Raw genomic sequence first — 18,918 nt, 5'->3', positions numbered from 1 at the left:
TTCAGAACTAAGTTATATGACTTTAGCCCTGATAGATAGCTCTCTGTCTTTATCTGAAAAAATTAACATGATTTCCAATTTCAGTAATAGTTGACATTGTTAAGAAAAATTCTGAATTGAAGTCTATTTTATATAGATATTTACATTTGTAAGCTCTCATTTTTCTTTAATTGCTGAAAGAATAGAGAGTAGCTAGAGTCTAATCTTGGAGCACATTCAGTTACAAAACCATTGTGATTGAAGGACCAGTTTGATCTCTTAAGTAGTTATTTCCAGCATGAGTCATCTGTCAAAACTTTCACAATGAAAAGGACATTTGGAAATGTTACTTTCTTGGTTTAAATGTAAAACAGCAAATATATCCTGTTCAAATACAGTATCCACTCATAGAAACAGGTCCTTGAAATGTTTCTTTCAGCTCTTAAACCAAAACAAAATGTTACAAAACAATGTCTGAGACAGTTCTCCATTAAAGAAGGCAACTTTGTCAAATGTAAACTTTTATGTTTTCTTGAAGAGAGGAGTGAAAAGTAGAAGCAGAATTGAATCAGCAGTTCAAAAAGATGTCCTGTGTTTGATAAATTTAAAACTTCTGCTCTGCAAAAGACACTGACGAGAGAATGAAAAGACAAGCCATAGACTGGAAGAAAATATTTTCAAAAGACCTATCTGATGAAGGACTGTTATCCAAATATACAAAGAAGTCTTAATACTGACAATAAGAAAACAAACAACCAGATTAAAAAATGGGCCAGACGAGATCCCACTATTCACCTACCGTGTTGCCCCGGAAATAAGACCTAGCTGGACCATGAGCTCTAATGCGTCTTTTGGAGCAAAAATTAATATAAGACACGGTATTATGTTATGTTATGTTATGTTATGTTATGTTATGTTATGTTATGTTATATTGTATTATATTATATTAAAGATGTGGTCTTATTTTAATATATTTTATGTTAAATATAATTATATATTTATATATTATATATAATTATTAATTTTAATATATTTTATATTAATTTTTGCTACAAAAGATGCATTAGAGTTGATGGTCCATCTGGGTCTTATTTTCGGGGAAACACCATATCAGAACAGCCACACTGAGGAATTTTAGGGCAGTGAAAATGTTCTGTGTGATACCATGCTGGATACCTGCCATTATACATTTGTCTAAACCCATAGACTGTACAAGACCAAGAGTGAGCCCTAAGATAAACTGTGGACTTTGGATGATAACGTGTCAGTGGAGGTTCATCCATTGTAAAAATGTCCCACTGTGGTGGGGGTTATTGGTAGTGGGGGAGGCCATGTATGTTGGGGGGCAGGGGACATACGGGAAATCTCTGTACCTTCCACTCAATTTTTCTGAAAACCTAAAACTCTAAAAAATAAAATCTATTTTTTTAAAAAAAGAAAGGGAGTGAAAAAAAAAGTCATAATATAGAGGATCTAACAATGTATGAATCATCTTAAAGCACGATTGTTAGTAACCTACTAATCTCCCTTCTGTACTAATTGAGCTGACAGGAGCCCTTTCCATGGTTGTGCACTCAAGTTTATGGATATTCAGATTAGCATAGGGATTAATTGCACAGATTTGCAATTAGTCAGACAGGCCTGGGTGTCAGTTCTGGCTTTGCTACTTGGCTTGTTGTTAGAATGGATTCAGGCAGATTTAGCTTCTCTAAGCTGCAGTTTCCTGTCTGAGAACTGGAGATATAATAACTACCTCATAAAGGTGTTATGAGAATTAAATGAGGTTATATATGTCCAGCTTTTCTACAGCACCAAGAACAGAGTAAGTGCTTCATAAAAGTACTAGATTTACAAATAATGGTACATACTAAATGACTTGAAACATGTAACTACTATAAGTGTCTCACGGGTATTCAACAGTTTGAATCAGTGAGTGCTCAGTAACACTAGCTTCAATCACCTGAGTGTACAATTGGCAGGTACAGATCATCCCCGGGGTAGGACACGGAAGTTCCAGAGCCCTAGAGAAGTATTTCCCTGGTCAGCCTGTCACCTTCTCATTTAGCCGCCAACTGAAGGGGAGGGGAGAGGCCAGGTGTGTAAACCCCACCCCCTGGTGGCTCCCAGCTTTCTCAGAACTACAGGTTTTCTTCTTGACACAGGCAGAGGAAGGGAGGAGGAAGAAGGAGCTGGCTTTATGGAGTACCTGCTGGGTGCCAGGAACCTGAGTTATGGCATCTCTTTTTAGCCTGTGACCACCCCAGTGGACTATGGTTAATCCCTGTTTGAATGAAGCTCCAAATGCCTAAGGAACCGCCAAGACCTCACAGGAAGGAGATGCAGGACAGGACTGGAACCCAGGTGGTACCGTGTTTGCCTTAGAAATGTTGCTACAGATGGGGGTGAGGATCTTAGAATCTCTCAGAAGTATCCGTCAGGAATGTCATGGAGGCAGGAGGGACGAAGAGAAGCTTGGTTACCGCGTGTAAATTGTAATTTCATTGTGAGGTATATGTGCTTTGAGGGCTAGCTGGGACCCCAAAGACCGCTTCAGACGTTATTTCACAGGAAAACTCTGCAGATGCCACACATCTACCATCATTTTGCAGACAGGGAACTGCCTCTATGTACTAGAAAGAACTGGGGGTGGGGGCAGTGTTTTCCTTAATGTTTTACACGAATTATGAATTTAAATCAGGCAAAACTGCTTGTTCACTAGTAGAGCTTTAAAAGAACAAACAAACAAACGAAAAACAGGGAAGACACAGAAAAGGAAACCCAAAGAATGTTAGAGTGGGAAGGCACCTCAGACCCCATCTAATCCAAACCACTTTCCAGATGGGGACACTTGAGTCCAAAGAGAATCACAGCTTACCTGAGCTCTCTTACCTTGTGGAATGCTCGCGTTAAAGCCAACTTTCCCTGCACTTGTCTTTCAGGTAATATCTGTCGGCACTTGCTGCCCTTGGTTCAATGCCCCACCTTAATTGTGCATGGTGCAAAGGATCCTATGGTCCCCCGTTTTCATGCCGACTTCATCCATAAACACGTGAAAGGGTCCCGGTAAGTCCAGTCTCCGCCTCAGTACTCTGTCTCCGAGGCTTCGGAAGGAAATGGGAGAAGCTATAGTAAGGAAAAGAAACATGAAGGTTGGGGTTTTTAGGGTATACCCCCCCTTTTGCCAATGTCAATAAGTATTACCACTGTATTTAGGGTGCCATGGCAATATGGAGCACAAGTAGCCCTGATTTGTGGGTAACCAGTAATGAGAAGGAAAGGAATTCTCAGATAAGTGACTTGTTGCTGTGCAGGCAGTGTGGTAATATGAGTGTTCTCCGTTCTGTAACATTCCTGCCAGTTTAGATCTATTGATAGGACTTAAACAATTGTTAACTAAAACAATTTTATGTAATTTTGGAATTTTCTGATTAGTTTATCATTATAAAAGCACTACCTACCAATAAAGGAAATTTGTAAAATCAAAAGAAGAAAACAAATTGCCTTTTGCTTGCCACCCATTTAAATTCTCTCGCTATTAGCATTTTTGTGTTTCTTTTTCCAGTATTTTTTAACATAGAAATAATCAAGTTCTGTATTCAACTCTGACTCTTGCTTTTTTCCCACTTAAAATTACATTGTAAACTTTTTGTGTTATTTCAGCCTTAAATATGTACACACCAGATGAGAAACCTGCTATTCAGAATCACAAAATACCAACATGCGTCAAGCCGTGTTGGTGGCTCACTTGATTAAATAGATACGTGTTGCTTGTTCTCTGTGTTCTTGTTTCTGCTAAGCAGCTTTGGACATCAGAGAACATTGTAAGACATGTCAGCAGTAATGCTGTTCTTCAGTCCCGTGCATTTTTCTATGGAGTGAATAGAAATTGATATTTTAAATATTTTGGCTAACACTGGAGCTAGCTTTTGCCAGCCAAAATATGTAGCCAGCTTATATATCAAGATGAAAATTCAAAGTTAAATAAATTCAGTATTTCTTTCATATGCCATTAATGGATGCATATCCTGAAGGAGAAAATGAGGTGTGACCAGCAGATAGTGACCTAATTTATTTTTTTTAAACAAACATACTGGAAAATAAACATCCAACTGAGCCTTGACACGTTCAGAGACTATATGTTAATTCCAGAGCTACTGTCACTACCTAGCGCGTCTCTGAAATTCTGTGGAATTCTTCTGAAATTGGCTTTATTAGTGGCTTAAGCAAACCCTTGCTCCTTCACTCGCTCTCTCCCTTCTTCCTTGCTCCCTCCCACCCTTCTCCTTTCCTCCTTTCCCTCCATGACTCAGTTTCTGATGCCTGCTGTGGGCCAGCACTGCCCAGGTGGTGAGTGCTTGTCCGTGTCCTGGGGGCTCCCACATGCAGCAGTGAAAGCAGCAGACTCCAAAACAGTTCCACTACTCTCTAATCGTGCATTACTATTCCATAATATATTTTAACAAACACATTTTTCAGAGAAGTTTTAAATGTAGGGGCCCTGCTTCTTATTCAACAATAAAGTATAATTACTGTAAACCTGTATAATTTCTATATCCATACAGAATTTTATATTTTAAAATACATTTTACATACAGTATCTAATTATACTTCACAACTAACTTATGAAAAATATATTGTCCTCATTTTACAGATGAGAAAATCAAGGATGAGAGATACTAAGTAACCATCCAAGGTTGCGTAGCTAATAAATGACAAATCCTAGATTGTTTTTTCTAGATTATTTTTCTCCTAATAGCATGCTTTCCCCCACAGGACAGCTGCCTCTCATAAACATACTCTTATTTTAACATGATGGTAAGATGCCTGGATTACCTACTTGCTGATCTGGTTAATTGTTTCCTAGCTTCAGAAATGACAGGTGTTTGCACACTGACTTTCTTAGTAAATGCATGGGTTCGCTTGGAGAGCCAGGTTCAATAAAAGTCAGTCTACAAGAAAGTTGAATGCAGGAATTCTTTTCCAAACCCATCTCCTAGCAACAGAATACATCAATATGGGAGAAAAATATTCCCTTACTGTTCTGATGTTAATTGTTTCAGTAGAATATTTTGCGGAAGGTCATTTTCTTAGAGCAGTATTCTTTGGAACAAATCAGTTGAAGGTAAAGTATTGCTAGTAATGATTGTCTAAAGTGGCTTGCACTTTACACCTACTACGTTCCTTTGCTAAAACAGCCCTTTATGTTGGGCATGAACTTACCTGGAACGGGGTGGTTTATTTTGGACCCCACAAAAGGAAGGTGTATTCCTTGAGCATCAAAGTCATACTGTGACTCTGTACACCACACCACTTGACAACAGGGAAGCAAGCGCCAATGAACTTGGTGTTTCATTACCTTGCCAAGTACATTTATAACTAAAGACACAGCCTATCCCTTCAAAGATTTTACCAACAAATAGATCTCAAGTATGAAACCAATGCCGTTGTCTGCTCAGGAGATTAATGAAGGATGGGGCTGTGTAGCAGGCATGCTTCCTGCTCATGCGAATTTGTCTCTCTTCTTTCTTTGTGGGAGAAGAAGGACAGAGTCTCTTAGAAGCAAAGAGGCTTTAGAGATCATTCAAGTTCACTGGTTTTACAATTTGTTTTTAAGCAGTTGAACCCTTCCTCCTAACAAAGTCTTATATCTGCAGAAGTCGCAGATATAAAACAAAATAAGAGCTGCTCTGATTATAACAGTGACGGGGAGCATATCCTGCCCTTTGCTTCTCCTTGTCCTGACCCAGCCCCTGGGCGTCTCTTGTGGGTCCAGCCCTCCCTCTTAGACTGAAAAGCACTGATGTCACTCACCACCTATCTAGCCAGCCACCTCTGGTTGGGTGTCTCCTGTTACCAGGCATGCATCACCCATGAGGCCATCTCCAGCTCATTTTCAGAGAATCTGCATTGAGCAGATGTTGGCACCCAGCACACTTTTTGGGGTTGGAGTGGCTGAGCCCTGGGAGGCAGTGGGGCTCAGCCATCTCAGAAGAGGATGTGACCACACAGCTTATTGGGCCATATGTGTCCTTAACTATGTGTGTTAGTCTGCTAGGGCTGCTACGACAAACACCACAGACTGGGCGGCTTTATTTTCTCACAGTCCTGGAGGCTGGAAGTCAGAGACCAAGGTGTCGGCAGGGTTGGTTCCTTCTGAGGCCTCTCTCCTGGGCTTGTGGAGGGCCACCCTCTCCCTGTGTCCTCACATGGTCTTTCCTCTGTGTGTGTCTGTGTCCTAACCTCCTCTTCTCATAAGGACACCAGTCATACTGCATTGGGGCCCACCCTAAGGGCCTCATTTTAACTTAATCACCCCTTTGAAAACTTATATCCAAATAAGGTCGCCCTCTGAGGTACTGAGGGTTAGGACTTGAACATATAAATTTTGGGGGGAGGGGTGCAGTTCAGCCCATAATGGTATGTCTCTGAGGAGATGCTCAGATCTCAGGAATTAGAGGCCCAGCAGAAGTCAAGATGTGGATTTTAGACCCAGCAGCAAATGACCAGCACCTTGCCTGGAATTCTTTTCATTGCCTGGCCAAGTGTACTCATCCTTCAGGTTGTAAGTCAAATTCTGCCTACTCCTCCTCCAATTACTCATCTATCTGAGGCCACATGGCTCCTTATTTATACCTTTTTATAGCTGTTAGAATGTGAATTTAATTTTCCTTCCATCGATCATGTCAACACCTATCCCAAGATGCAGTCTAGTACATGTTAGAAGACAAAATGTGAGAGGAAGAGAAGCACACAGGGCGTAGCGTCTGTGGATGGCCAGGATCACTGACTGGTGACTCAGGCTCAGAAAGTACAGTGTGGAGTCCAAGTGCATGTTCTGGGGCTGAGGCCAGAGAGCCAGACCAGGCAGGAAAGAACAAGGGGCAAATTCCATGTGCACAGAGTTGCACCTGGGACCAGTGTCAACTACAGGGGACTTTTGTCTGGAGGGCAGAGTTAGTATTTTGGGACGCTGGTGGCACTCATAATGTGGTGGGCACTGGCGGGACTTGGACAGAAGTTTGACTGCTGGCTCTGTCCCTCACTATGACCTGCAGCAGAGTCCATATATTTCTGTACCTCTGCTTTCTTGTGTGTAAAGTGGGAGTAATAATAGCTATCATCTCAAAGTACTTTTTGAGAAATGAGTATTTGTACATTTAAGACTTAGTAAATGCTCAGTACACAGTAGCTGCCACTTTTGTGGATGGAATGCCAGTCTGGGTACAGGTGATGAGGGAACCCAGGACATAGCCAGGGTACAGCTATAGTAGGTTGGAGGCAAGCTGCCCTCTGTCCCAGTGTTCAGCACCAATATTAGTATAGGTGTATGGGTGTATTAGTCAGGGTTCTCCAGAAGAGCAACCAATGGGATACACACACACACACACACACACACACACACACACACACACACACACGGCTGGTGGTGGGGGGAGGGCAGGGGTTGCTTTCTATAAGGAATAAGGAATTGGCTCTTGTGATTGTGGAGGCTGAGAAGTCCAAGCTCTCGGTCAGCAAGCTGGAGCAGAGTCAGGAAGCTGGAGGACCAGGAGAGATGACACTGTAGTTCCTGCGTCTTCCTGAGAACCAGGAAGAGCTGATGTTTCAGTTTGAGTCTGAGGGCATCAAACAGCTGATATCCCAGCTCACAGGCAGTCAGGCCGGAGGAGTCCTGTCTTACTGATTCCCTCAGGGGAGGGTCAGCTTTTTAGTTCTGTGCAGGCCCTCGACTGATTGGATGCAGCCCACCCACACTGGAGAGGGCAGTCTGCTTTACTCAAGCCTACTGATTCAAATGTCAATCTCAACCAAAATCACCCTCACAGAAATACCCAGAGTTATGTTTGAGCAAATATCTGGGCACCTGTGGCCTAGTCAAGTGGACACATTAAACCAAGCGGCATCATGGGGGAGGGTGACGGGCACGTGCCGCTCTGCACGGAGGTCGTGGCCTCCTGGGAACGTGTGCCAGCAGGCGGCCTGCACCACCCACGTAGTGGACTAGATGGTGTCCTCTGTCTGAATCACAGAAGGCAGGAAAGGTCTCTGTAGTTTCTGGGCTCTTCAGGTCTAGCCACCTGTGGTGAGAGCCCAGCCTCCAAGGCGGGCCAGCAGGAGCCACAGCACTAGCAGGACTGAAGTGGATTGGCCTAGGGGAGACAGATTTCATGCTGTGCGCAGAGGTTCATTTCCAGCTCTAGTAAAGTGAGCCAGGTTTCTGGGGGTAGGTGACCCTGAAAATTGGACGGCTGCCTCAGTTTCCACTTCTAGACCACCTCCAGCCTTGGGGATATGCCCTGCCTCGCCACGCCCTCATCCGCCCAGGCGCTGCTGCTAATTCCTCCCCTCTACCGGCTTGCTGCTGCAGCTGAAGGGAAAGCAGTCAGCTCAAGACTCACTCTGGCCGGCTTACAGGATTAACCTAGTCCTCACAAAGCTGAGTCCTTTGTATTTCAGAGAGAGTGGCGGTGCATCCTTTCTAGACAAATCTTATCCATGACCTTCTATAAAATCTCTCTTGAGGTAAGAATCTTCCAATTGGAGTTGATTGAGTTAGCCACTAAATGTAAATAAATTGTGCTCTCAATCAGAATTTCATTAATATGCATAATTAGAACCTTCGTAGGACTTTGTACATTGTAAAGTGCAATATAAATAGAATAATAAAATAATAGCAAATGTTTATTAACTGTTAACTGTGCTCCTGGTGACCCTGTGCTGTGTGCCTTAACACGCGTTATCTCAGTTCATCTCCAGAACCATCCTGTGGGGTACATACTATTACTGTCCCCATTTTCCAGATGAGGAACTGTAGCTTAGGGCGGTGGTATAACAGACAGATCCCACACTGGTTACATTGGACGTGCTTGATTCCGTGAAGCCTGTGCCTTAACCCTGTGATACCACTTTCAGTTATATTCTGCTGTGACCAGAAGAAAGCTTCCAGTCCACTCCGAAGGCCTCCACTAGGTCCCAGCAGATTTGGCAAGATTTTCTTCTCCACCCCCCACTGGGAAGCATAGATCCAGCAGATCCTGACAGCCAAGGAGTCCACTCCAACCTGTAGCATTACCTAAAATGCAGCCTCTGAGGCAGTTTTGTTTCTTTCTAATGCTTAAGACAAGCTTCTACTTGAGAAAAGGAACTTCTCCATAAGAGGCCTGCCCCACCCTGGTTTCCAAGTTCCTGATCAGCTCTTGGGCTGATTGGGGGGAGCCTACCTATCATGTCCGGCCCCTCCCCCAACACCACCACCACTGGAAGGAGATTGTGACCCACCCATCATTCCCTTTTTCTTAGATGGGGCTTTCTTGAAGGAGCAGAGGATAAAGAATTAAAAAAATTAAAAGGGGCTATTATTGGCAACCAGGTTTGGATGGCCTTGAAAGGACTGCCTGAAAGTGACAATGTCCCTATTAGCCACATTGCTGTCCATTTTGCATAATGGAAGAGATGCTGGTACAAAGAACCAGTAGCCTACTTTGGTTTTCAATTAAAACAAAAATGCTCACAGATTTACCAGCAACTTCATCGGTTTGTAAATAATTTAGAGTTCTGTCACATCCAGAGAGGAGGAAAAATGCTACAGCACATTGCTTAGGGCCTTGCTCCTTTCTGTGGCTCTCAGAGCTTATTTGAAAAGCTGGAGGTTAGACTGAGGAAAGGAACGTAAAATAATTTCTCCTTCACTACCTTGTCCATAGATAGTGAGATCCTAGAAGGACTCTATCAAACACAAGTTAAGTGACCACTGAATTTATACTGTGCGGTCAGACTTTTTAATTTGTCAAAAGATCTAGAATCACATCCCTTTTTCTAAAGGTTCCAGATGCAAAGAGGAGCCTGCCCTGGCAAATAGGAACTTTCATTGACCCTCTCGGAGGCACCTTCATTTCCAGTTGAACCGTGTGTTTGGCATTGGGGGCCGATTCCTACTAATGTTCCTGGGAAATGTGATTGTTTGAAAACCACTCTCCATGGGGCATGCGATTAGATCCTTGTTACTTGGGTGAGAATCTAGGTCAGCTATAGAGTTACTACATTACTTTGACAGCTATATAGTCTAGTGTGGTACTGTTCCAAAAGATGAACACACAATAGGCTTTAAGTATAGTGACCTTCAAATGACCCCCAAAAGTTACCAAGGAGAAGAGCAATTTTCTTCATGCGCTCATCCTTCTGTCCATCCATCATAATTCAGTGCAGTTCTGAATGTAGATGCCTCAGAACAGGTTTCCCATATTTTTAATGAAGGAGGCCTAGTTTTTATTTCAGACCTAGAGATTACTATAGGAGGAGTGCAGTCAACACTGAGGCTAAAAATGAGGAATTGTCAGATGGTGTTTCTCCCTCCTTATCGGGAATCTGAACCAATCATAGAAATGGGGTGGGGCACGTGATATCCAGCGTGGCTATCCACAAAGGAGGCCTTGCAAGATGGGCAGATTGGGATCCCTGCTTAGCGCATATTAGAGCATGCAGTTTAGTCTACATGTGCCCTTCTATGACCTTTCAGCAGTTTGTTCTTTCTGCCTCTTAAAAACAGGCCTTGGGGCCAGCCTGGTGGCTCAGGGGGTTAGAGCTCCATTCTCCTAACTCCGAAGGCTGCCGGTTCCATTCCCACATGGGCCAGTGGGCTCTCAACCACAAGGTTGCCAGTTCAACTCCTCGAGTCCTGCAAGGGATGGTGGGCTCCGCCCCCTGCAACTAAGATTGAACACAGCACCTTGAGCTGAGCTGCCTCCTGGATGGCTCAGTTGGTTGGAGCACAGGCTCTCAACCACAAGGTTGACAGTTGGACTCCCGCAAGGGATGGTGGGCTGCGCCCCCTGCAACTAGCAATGGCAATTGGACCTGGAGCTGAGCTGCGCTATCCACAACTAAGACTGAAAGGACAACTTGACTTGGAAAAAAAGTCCTGGGAGTACACACTGTTCCCCAATAAAGTCCTGTTCCTCTTCCCCCAAAAAATCTTTAAAAAAAAACAAAAAAACAGGCCTTGAGCATCCGACAAGCCCTGTTCCGCCCTGTTCCTTGTGTAGGGCAACTGGCAACCCATCTTTGGGGATGGTATAGCATGCCCTTCTTTTCTGAACAGCATTAAAATTGAATTTGAAATATTCTAGTTACTATAAATGGCATTATTGACTTTCCCAAGAGCCTCAGAAAGATGCCAATAATACACCCTCCTCTCAAGTAGATTACCTTGATTACCTCAGTACCCCCACCCCCATCCCCATGTGCTTGAGTTGCAAGAGGTCTGACACCATCCAAGGACAGCTCTGTCCCCCAGCACCCTTTCCCCACAAATCCTCCTTACTGCTGCTAACTGAGGTCCTCAGAGCTCTCCGCCCCCAGGTGGTGAAAGATCAGAGAATTAGGTAATGCCATAACTGGCATTTTGCCCCGATATAGTGCTTTTAATGTCCAATTGTCATTGTGGACAAAACAGCTCAAACTTGCACTTATGTCCTAGAAGCTTCGTTTAAAACTTTTATTTCTGCATTTTTATAGCCAGTAAATAAAATGCAGAACTCAGAGAAGGCTGCCTTTATTAAAGAAATTGCAAACTAGTCACGTTTGACCAAAACCCTCTTGAAAGGAAGAAGCCTTATGAGGACAGTGAACAAAGGGTTACTGATGCAGGCTTCTGCCGCCCTCACAGTCCTAAGGAACACTTCTTCACCCTGGTCTAGTGGCTTGTATTTAGTTATTCAATCCTCCAAACATAACCGTGATTTGGAACCTTGAACAGGTAGCTGCATTGATTTGGGTTTTCCCACTACAGATGCCCCAAGAAACTCACCTGTTCCAATCAATGGATTCTGGACTGTTTGTATTTCATCATCTTTCCAACCTCTTAAAATTAACCTTGTTAAAATGGATTTTTTTTTAGGTAACCACCAAATTGTATCCCCCAGTCAATCAGGTTTACAGTTAAACAACCATCTGTGTGTGTGTTCTGTTACTGTCAAGTCAACCTCCAGGGTACTCATACAAGTAAACTCCGGGAGGCTTTCGGTCAAGTCTATATTCACAGAAAGTCTATACTATGTACCTTATATTTTCTCCCCAATAATAGTCAGGAAAAAAAAATGTGGCCGGTTTTCACTTGAGATTTTCATGAAATGTTAGGGAGGGGAAGAGGTTTTAAACGGCATGCTAATCATAAGTTTTTCTTTTTAGGTTGCATCTGATGCCAGAAGGCAAGCACAACCTGCATTTACGTTTTGCGAATGAATTCAACAAATTAGCAGAAGACTTTTTACAATGAAAATGTCTCCGAGAACATATGACCTGGTGATTCATGTGACCTGGTGATTCTTTAGCGTAGGGCTGTTGTTGCCTTTGAAATCCATCCCCGTGTCACACCTCTGGTCTCCTGCCTTCTAGGCTTTCTACTCCTCCCTGTAACTGATGCTAATGCAATATGAACGATGACATACTAAAAACATTCTCAACCTTTAATAGCTAAGAAAATTAAATCTGATTTTTTAACATTAAGCTGTGAATTTCTACCATTGTCTTAAAAAGTAAATTCCTATCGTGATTTCCTTTATTTGCAAATAAATCTTAGATGAAGCATTCGTAGTGTTCATGACTGCTGTTTCAGGGCACCTTGAATTGATAATACAACTTTTATCTGAGAGGCACAAGCATTCACTGTTCTTTTTATTTGTATTTATCACATTGTTCAAAGGGAAGTAAAGATATAGAAGGTCCTCAATTCTACATTTTCACAGGGTTGCTCTAACTACAGCAAAAGGAAGGTTTGCTTTATCCTTAAATCTCTACTCACTCCCTTACATTTACTGGATTCCTTTACTTAAATACTTTGGGGCAGTGAAGATGAAAAAAAATGTCTTTTTATCTCTCCACAAAACCAGCAGAAAGAGTATTAATTAAAACGTTTAGAAATTCTATTAAAAATTCCTAAACCCAGAAAGAGAGTCCATAAGTATTTAGTGGAAGAATAAAGAGACAAGCGGTTTTGAACACATGCTTTTTAATTAGTATAGATATCTTAGACAATACTGTAATTTTTAGAGGAGTTCCACACTATTACATCAATGGTGTGAATTTCTGACAGAGGCAAAACTGAGCACCATAGTATACAAATAGACCATGCTTGACTGAGGACAACAGAAGTTTACTGAAGATGCACGATGTATTTGAAAAGTTCTCAAGCCTCATCCTCGCCCTCCTCCTCCTCGAACTCCCCCTGTTCGTCGGCAGTGGCGTCCTGGTACTGCTGGTACTCGGACACCAGGTCGTTCATGTTGCTCTCGGCCTCGGTGAACTCCATCTCGTCCATGCCCTCGCCCGTGTACCAGTGCAGGAAGGCCTTGCGCCGGAACATGGCCGTGAACTGCTCCGAGATGCGCTTGAACAGCTCCTGGATGGCCGTGCTGTTGCCGATGAAGGTGGCCGACATCTTCAGGCCGCGCGGCGGGATGTCGCACACGGCCGTCTTCACGTTGTTGGGGATCCACTCCACGAAGTAGCTGCTGTTCTTGTTCTGCACGTTGAGCATCTGTTCGTCCACCTCCTTCATGGACATGCGGCCCCGGAAGATGGCGGCCACCGTCAGGTAGCGGCCATGGCGGGGGTCGCAGGCGGCCATCATGTTCTTGGAGTCGAACATCTGCTGGGTGAGCTCGGGCACCGTCAGGGCGCGGTACTGCTGGCTGCCCCGGCTGGTGAGCGGGGCGAAGCCGGGCATGAAGAAGTGCAGGCGCGGGAAGGGCACCATGTTCACGGCCAGCTTGCGCAGGTCTGCGTTCAGCTGGCCCGGGAAGCGCAGGCAGGTGGTGACCCCGCTCATGGTGGCCGACACCAGGTGGTTGAGGTCTCCGTACGTGGGGGTGGTCAGTTTCAGGGTGCGGAAGCAGATGTCGTACAGCGCCTCGTTGTCGATCGAGTACGTTTCATCTGTGTTTTCTACCAGCTGGTGGACGGAGAGGGTGGCGTTGTAGGGCTCCACCACCGTGTCGGACACCTTGGGCGAGGGCATCACGCTGAAGGTGTTCATGATGCGGTCGGGATACTCTTCCCGGATCTTGCTGATGAGCAGTGTGCCCATCCCGGACCCCGTGCCGCCCCCCAGCGAGTGGGTCAGCTGGAAGCCCTGCAGGCAGTCACAGCTCTCTGACTCCTTCCTCACCACGTCCAGGACTGAGTCTACCAGTTCAGCTCCCTCCGTGTAGTGGCCCTTTGCCCAGTTGTTCCCCGCCCCGCTCTGGCCTGCCAGAGGGAAAGGAGAATATTATACACCAAAGCATAAGGAATTCCAAATTCTGTCATTTTGACTCTGGACCAATCTTGGAATTGGAGATTCTACTCTTTTAGATACCTTTTCTCACCTACAGATAAATATCCTGTATCAGTGACCTCAAAAACACAAGAGATCATAATAAAATAAGCAGGTTGAGTTCAAATGAAATTATTAATTGAACAAGAAGATGGCTTAACAAATCCCAACTGCTTTTCAGTTAAGAACAGAGACATTCTGTAAATACTTAAATTAGGTCCAACTGACAGGCAAGGGCGAAGGCACAGCGAGATCAGAGGAGAACACGGGCCCTAAGCAGTTGTCTCACTTCCGGTCATAAACTGTGCCTTTGGCCTTTGCTTCTTGAAGTGGTTACCTGTTGTCACCAGTCCTCTGAAATTACCAGTTGCCTATGAACTCATTTGAAGCTTTTTTTCTTCCCTTTATTCTTTCCCCTTCACAGACTGCTCTGTAGTAGGAGGGCTACAGCAGCCCTCTGCAGGCTGACACTGTTCTTAGAGCTGTCTAGAGTTACTGCCCGTGGACAAGGAGGAGTTAGGTCAGGACTCAGGGCTGTCTGTGGTCACCCGCAGTGTCCACCTTGGCGTTCAGCCCCAAGAACCCAGGTTTCCACGGTGTTTAGGAAGAAGACTCTCTGAGCCAGTCCCCAATGATCACGACTACATACCAAACACGAAGTTGTCGGGCCTGAAGATCTGGCCGAATGGTCCAGACCTGACTGAGTCCATCGTGCCTGGTTCCAGATCCACAAGGATGGCCCGTGGTACGTATTTGTTTCCTGCGGGAACAAAGCTGGACTTAGACCTGCGGTTGGCAAAGGAAGCAGACTAGATAATACTCTATGCGTCTTTCACAGCAGGATTCATTAGAGAAAGTTCCAGCACGTGAGACCAAAGTAGGAGAATAGGGGAGCTTTTCTGCTTTAAAAAGGAGATAATGTGCATGCTTAGTCATGGCGAACATGCAGGAGTCCTGAGGAACCACAGAGTGGATTTTTTAGCAGTTGACATTTAAAACGTATGAAAGAAGCATTTCTTTGTCATTTGCGTGTTTCTAGTACATTGCACCTGCCACAGTATGGAAAGCAAGACTGATTGGAAAGCAAACCATATGCAAATAATCACCAGCAGCTTCATTGTAGTACACATTGATTCTCTCCAGCTGCAAATCACTGTCTCCATGGTAACTGCCAGTGGGGTCAATCCCATGTTCATCACTGATGACCTCCCAAAACTGGAAATTAAAAAAAAGAGAAAAAATCACGTGATGGCCTAGCATCCTAAATATCAGAAAGAATGGCCCACTTCTTCCTCTTGTGTCCTTGGAAGAGTGGCCATCGTGGTCAGACAGTTAAAGAGTGCTAGACAGACCAGATAGCTGTGCGCCTCTCTTCCTCCAGCAGCTGCTGCTGAGGGGCTTGGAAATCCGCAGAGCAGCGGCCATATTATGGCAACAATTGAAAAGCTGGGAGGGGCACTGACGGAGAAGGGTGGCCTTCTCCTTCTGGGGAAGCCATGGATGCTGGGGAGGCTGTCACCCCCAGGCAGGGCTGATGCTGCCGCATCCCAGCTGATGGATGGGTCCCGGCAGGACTGAGGACCAGGTGGATCTCCCCCTCTGGCTGCCTTAGGAATCAGAGTCTTCTGGCACAAACCCCAGCTAGCTCTCCACGCAGTGCAGTTTTATACCACTGACATCCACACTTGCCTCTGGCCACTGAGCACACACAGCAGGGGATGGCGAGGGATAAGGACAGGCAGAAGCCTGGGAGTACGACTGGGGCAGTGAATGGAGCTAGCCTTGGTGAGGGCGCAGACTCCATTGTGAATTTGCAGCAGAGAAGCGAGTGGGGAGGTCGGGGTGGGCAATATGGCTGTTCTGACAGAGACCATGTCCTTGTTCGGATGCCGGCCCACACCCATGCACCATGCCTGCTCCAGCTTCGCATACTGCTGTCAGTAATTGCAGCCCCGGTTGCAATTGCAGCTTTCACCTGCTGCCTGGCCGACAGGAAGCCAGACTGGAATTATATTATATACCACGTCTGGGTGGTGCTCTTATTAGAGAAATTATCTAACATCTTTGTTTTGTAGTCCAAGGAAGGGGTAGTCTCTGTAACATCTGTCACCTCAATGACACTGCATTTTTTTCATTCAAACTATAGACAAAAATATCCAAATTAATTTCCACGTGAGGCCAGTGTATTAATATGACCGCAGTCTCTATCCAAATTTCATGGGCTAATATACCCAGAGAAATGCCCACTACATACCGCAGAAGGGTTGGTTCACTACGAACTTTCAAAGGGCCTTGATTAAAGGCATATACAGCTGCGTCGCTGCGCTCATCGTGGCAGGTTGTGTGGGTTTCTGGGCCCCGCCCGGCTGCCGCGCGAAGAATGCGCCACCCAAGCGGGCCTGCCACCGCCGCCGCCCCTTACCCCCGGTCCCGGCCCGCAGCCTCGGGGTCCGCCGCCCCCTCCCGGACCCTTCCCCGGGCGCGCCCACCTTGGCGCCGATCTGGTTACCGCACTGGCCCGCCTGGATGTGCACGATCTCGCGCATGGTGCCGGCTGCAGAGCGGGTGGAGGCGCTGGCCCTCGAAACTGTGCGCGCGGCGCGGACCGGCACACTCTGGTCTGAGACTTGTCACCGCCCATCAGCTCCTCTTTTTATACTGACTGACCCTCCCGGCCCGCGGTGACGTAATGGCGGGCGGAGCTGAGGGGGGCGGTGCGCCCGGGACTGCGGCACCGCGAGAGGGAGCCGGGGCGCGGTGCGAGGTGCGGGGGCGTTCCGGCCGGTCGCCGCGCCCGCTGGGACGGCGGAGGGCGTCCAGCCCCGGCATCCCGCGGCCTCCGACCCAAGCCAGGCACCCGACCGTGCACAGGAATGTCGCATCCCACCCCACCGCGTCCACTCTGGATCCCCTTAAAGGGGCTGGAGACCTGGGTCCAGGGACCAGGGGAGACGCTGCTTCCAAACAGGGTCCTCGCCTCCCGGGGTGGGGGCGAGAGGCATCGAGCACCCTTTTGGAGTAGGGAGCCCAGAATTTTCAGTGGGGTCTACTACAGCTGTTCACTAAGGTTTCCTGCATCCTGGTTAGGGTCCTGGATTCCCAGCTTCCTTCTCTTTCTATTCCGGATGGGAATTCGAGACGAGTATGAACACCGGGTGGGGCGTCAGATGGGGAGGAGCGGGGGTTCCCCGGTGAGAACTGATGGGCAGGAAGCTGTCTTCAGGGAAAGCTAGGATGGCAGGGTGGCGGCTTTTCGCTTCTATATGTGAGGAAGATGGTTGGTTTGGGAGCGGCTAGGGAAAGGGACTCGGCGCTGGATTTGTCTCATACCTGTTTTGGGTTTGGGGTCCACGTAAAAGCCACTTACATGTGGAAAATTCTGCGTGCCTGTGTGTCAGGGAGGGGGGATGAATGTGAATATAATAGCCACGCGTCAGCCAAAATACGTGTGCCTTACACACATTGTATCAACTCATTCTCACAGCATCCTTATAGAGCTGGCAGTCCAGGTCTGTCAGCACCAGTCAGTCGCCTGTGACTATGGAACAGTTGAAATGCGTGTAGTCTGAATTGAGATATGCTTTCAGTGTAAAATACTCAGAGGATTCCATGGATCACTAAGAAATGTGAATTACTCCATTACTGATTTTGTAACTTGTTCACATATCATTACATATCAGAATAATATCTTGGATATATTTTTTAAATTAATTTCACTTGTTTCTTTTAACTTTTTTAATGTCTTTTAGACTGCTAGAAAATTTTTAATTACCTAGTGAACAGCACTGTTCTAGAGCAAACGTTATTACTGTCCCAATTCACAGCTGGGAAAGGAGGCGGAAAGAGTTGACTGGCCACAAAGCCAGTAAGTGCAGGCACCTAGATCTTGCACAAAGAGCAAGGCCAGGTGAGTTTTAAAGGCTTAGTTGGGGTGAGGTAAGACTCAAACCTAATTCTTCTCCAAGACGATCTTAACAGTGGGCTAGGTGAGCAGGCACCCGGGACTGCTTCTGTTTCCCAGCATATCCTCCTTTTCCTCTCTGGGGCCAGTTTCTCCAGCTATAAAATGATGATAATTATAGGTACCCCGCAGCCAGCTTTGTGAGTAGGAAATGACAAGGTCTATATGAAAGTGGGTCAAGTGTATGGAGCACAAAGACCCCATAAAACCCAAGGTGATGCTATGATAAATACTAAGCCTATTTGTCATGTTAATAGTGGGCATATGTCAGAAGTGGAAGGGCAAAATCATGGCTTTATCACTCCTGCTTTAGGAAGCTGGTCCTGTAGGATCCCCCAGCACACAAGCAGGCACCTGGGGCCTCCTCTCAGGGTGGGATAGGTCTCCTAGACTTTCTCCTCCTCTGTCCCCTCCCCACGCAGCTGGGGCCCCGGGGACAGCCCAGCCCACTGGTGTTGTTCCCACGTTCCTAGGGCTGGGCCTCCACCTGCTCCTCACCTTTATCACCAACTCCCACATCTTGGCTCTTCATAGCCAGCTGGAGTCTTCCGGAACCTCTCCATAGAATGGCCCTGCTCCAGGTAAGTTCACTGATTACACAGTTCCACAAAGATATTCTGGAGATAATTGCCTGTTAGCCTTTGATGTTTCATTCATGGTGGGAATT

The 18,918-nt window shown here is 46.0% G+C and overlaps 2 protein-coding genes across 4 annotated transcripts in view; one reads left to right on the top strand and one right to left on the bottom strand.

Annotated features, from left to right (window-relative positions):
* Positions 1-12,564, top strand: part of BPHL (biphenyl hydrolase like) — a 37,322-nt gene extending 24,758 nt beyond the window's left edge. For all 3 annotated transcript variants that reach the window (XM_033114148.1, XM_033114149.1, XM_033114150.1), the window contains 2 exons: positions 2,919-3,042; positions 12,166-12,564. In XM_033114148.1, coding sequence (XP_032970039.1) covers positions 2,919-3,042; positions 12,166-12,253 — 212 coding nt within the window. In that variant the 3' untranslated portion in view covers positions 12,254-12,564. The remainder of the gene's footprint in view (positions 1-2,918; positions 3,043-12,165) is intronic.
* A 402-nt stretch (positions 12,565-12,966) lies between these two features.
* Positions 12,967-16,937, bottom strand: LOC117026902 (tubulin beta-2A chain). The gene is made up of 4 exons (XM_033114147.1): positions 16,780-16,937; positions 15,397-15,505; positions 14,940-15,050; positions 12,967-14,223 (listed from the first exon to the last, which is right to left on the bottom strand). The coding sequence occupies exons 1-4, from the start codon at positions 16,834-16,836 to the stop codon at positions 13,163-13,165; spliced, it is 1,338 nt and encodes a 445-aa protein (XP_032970038.1). The 5' UTR covers positions 16,837-16,937; the 3' UTR covers positions 12,967-13,162.
* Between the last annotated feature and the right edge of the window lie 1,981 nt (positions 16,938-18,918).

Source organism: Rhinolophus ferrumequinum, chromosome 9, assembly GCF_004115265.2.
Source record: "Rhinolophus ferrumequinum isolate MPI-CBG mRhiFer1 chromosome 9, mRhiFer1_v1.p, whole genome shotgun sequence".
Lineage (NCBI taxonomy): Eukaryota > Metazoa > Chordata > Mammalia > Chiroptera > Rhinolophidae > Rhinolophus > Rhinolophus ferrumequinum.
This window is presented reverse-complemented; position numbering and strand designations above follow the sequence as displayed.

Coding starts and splice junctions, on each gene's coding strand:
- LOC117026902 (XM_033114147.1), bottom strand. CDS start 16,836: ATGCGCGAGATCGTGCACATCCAGGCGGGCCAGTGCGGTAACCAGATC. Junction 15,506..16,779: donor GTAACCAGATCGGCGCCAAG/GTGGGCGCGCCC, acceptor TTTAATTTCCAG/TTTTGGGAGGTCATCAGTGA. Junction 14,224..14,939: donor GCCCGACAACTTCGTGTTTG/GTATGTAGTCGT, acceptor TCCCTCTGGCAG/GCCAGAGCGGGGCGGGGAAC.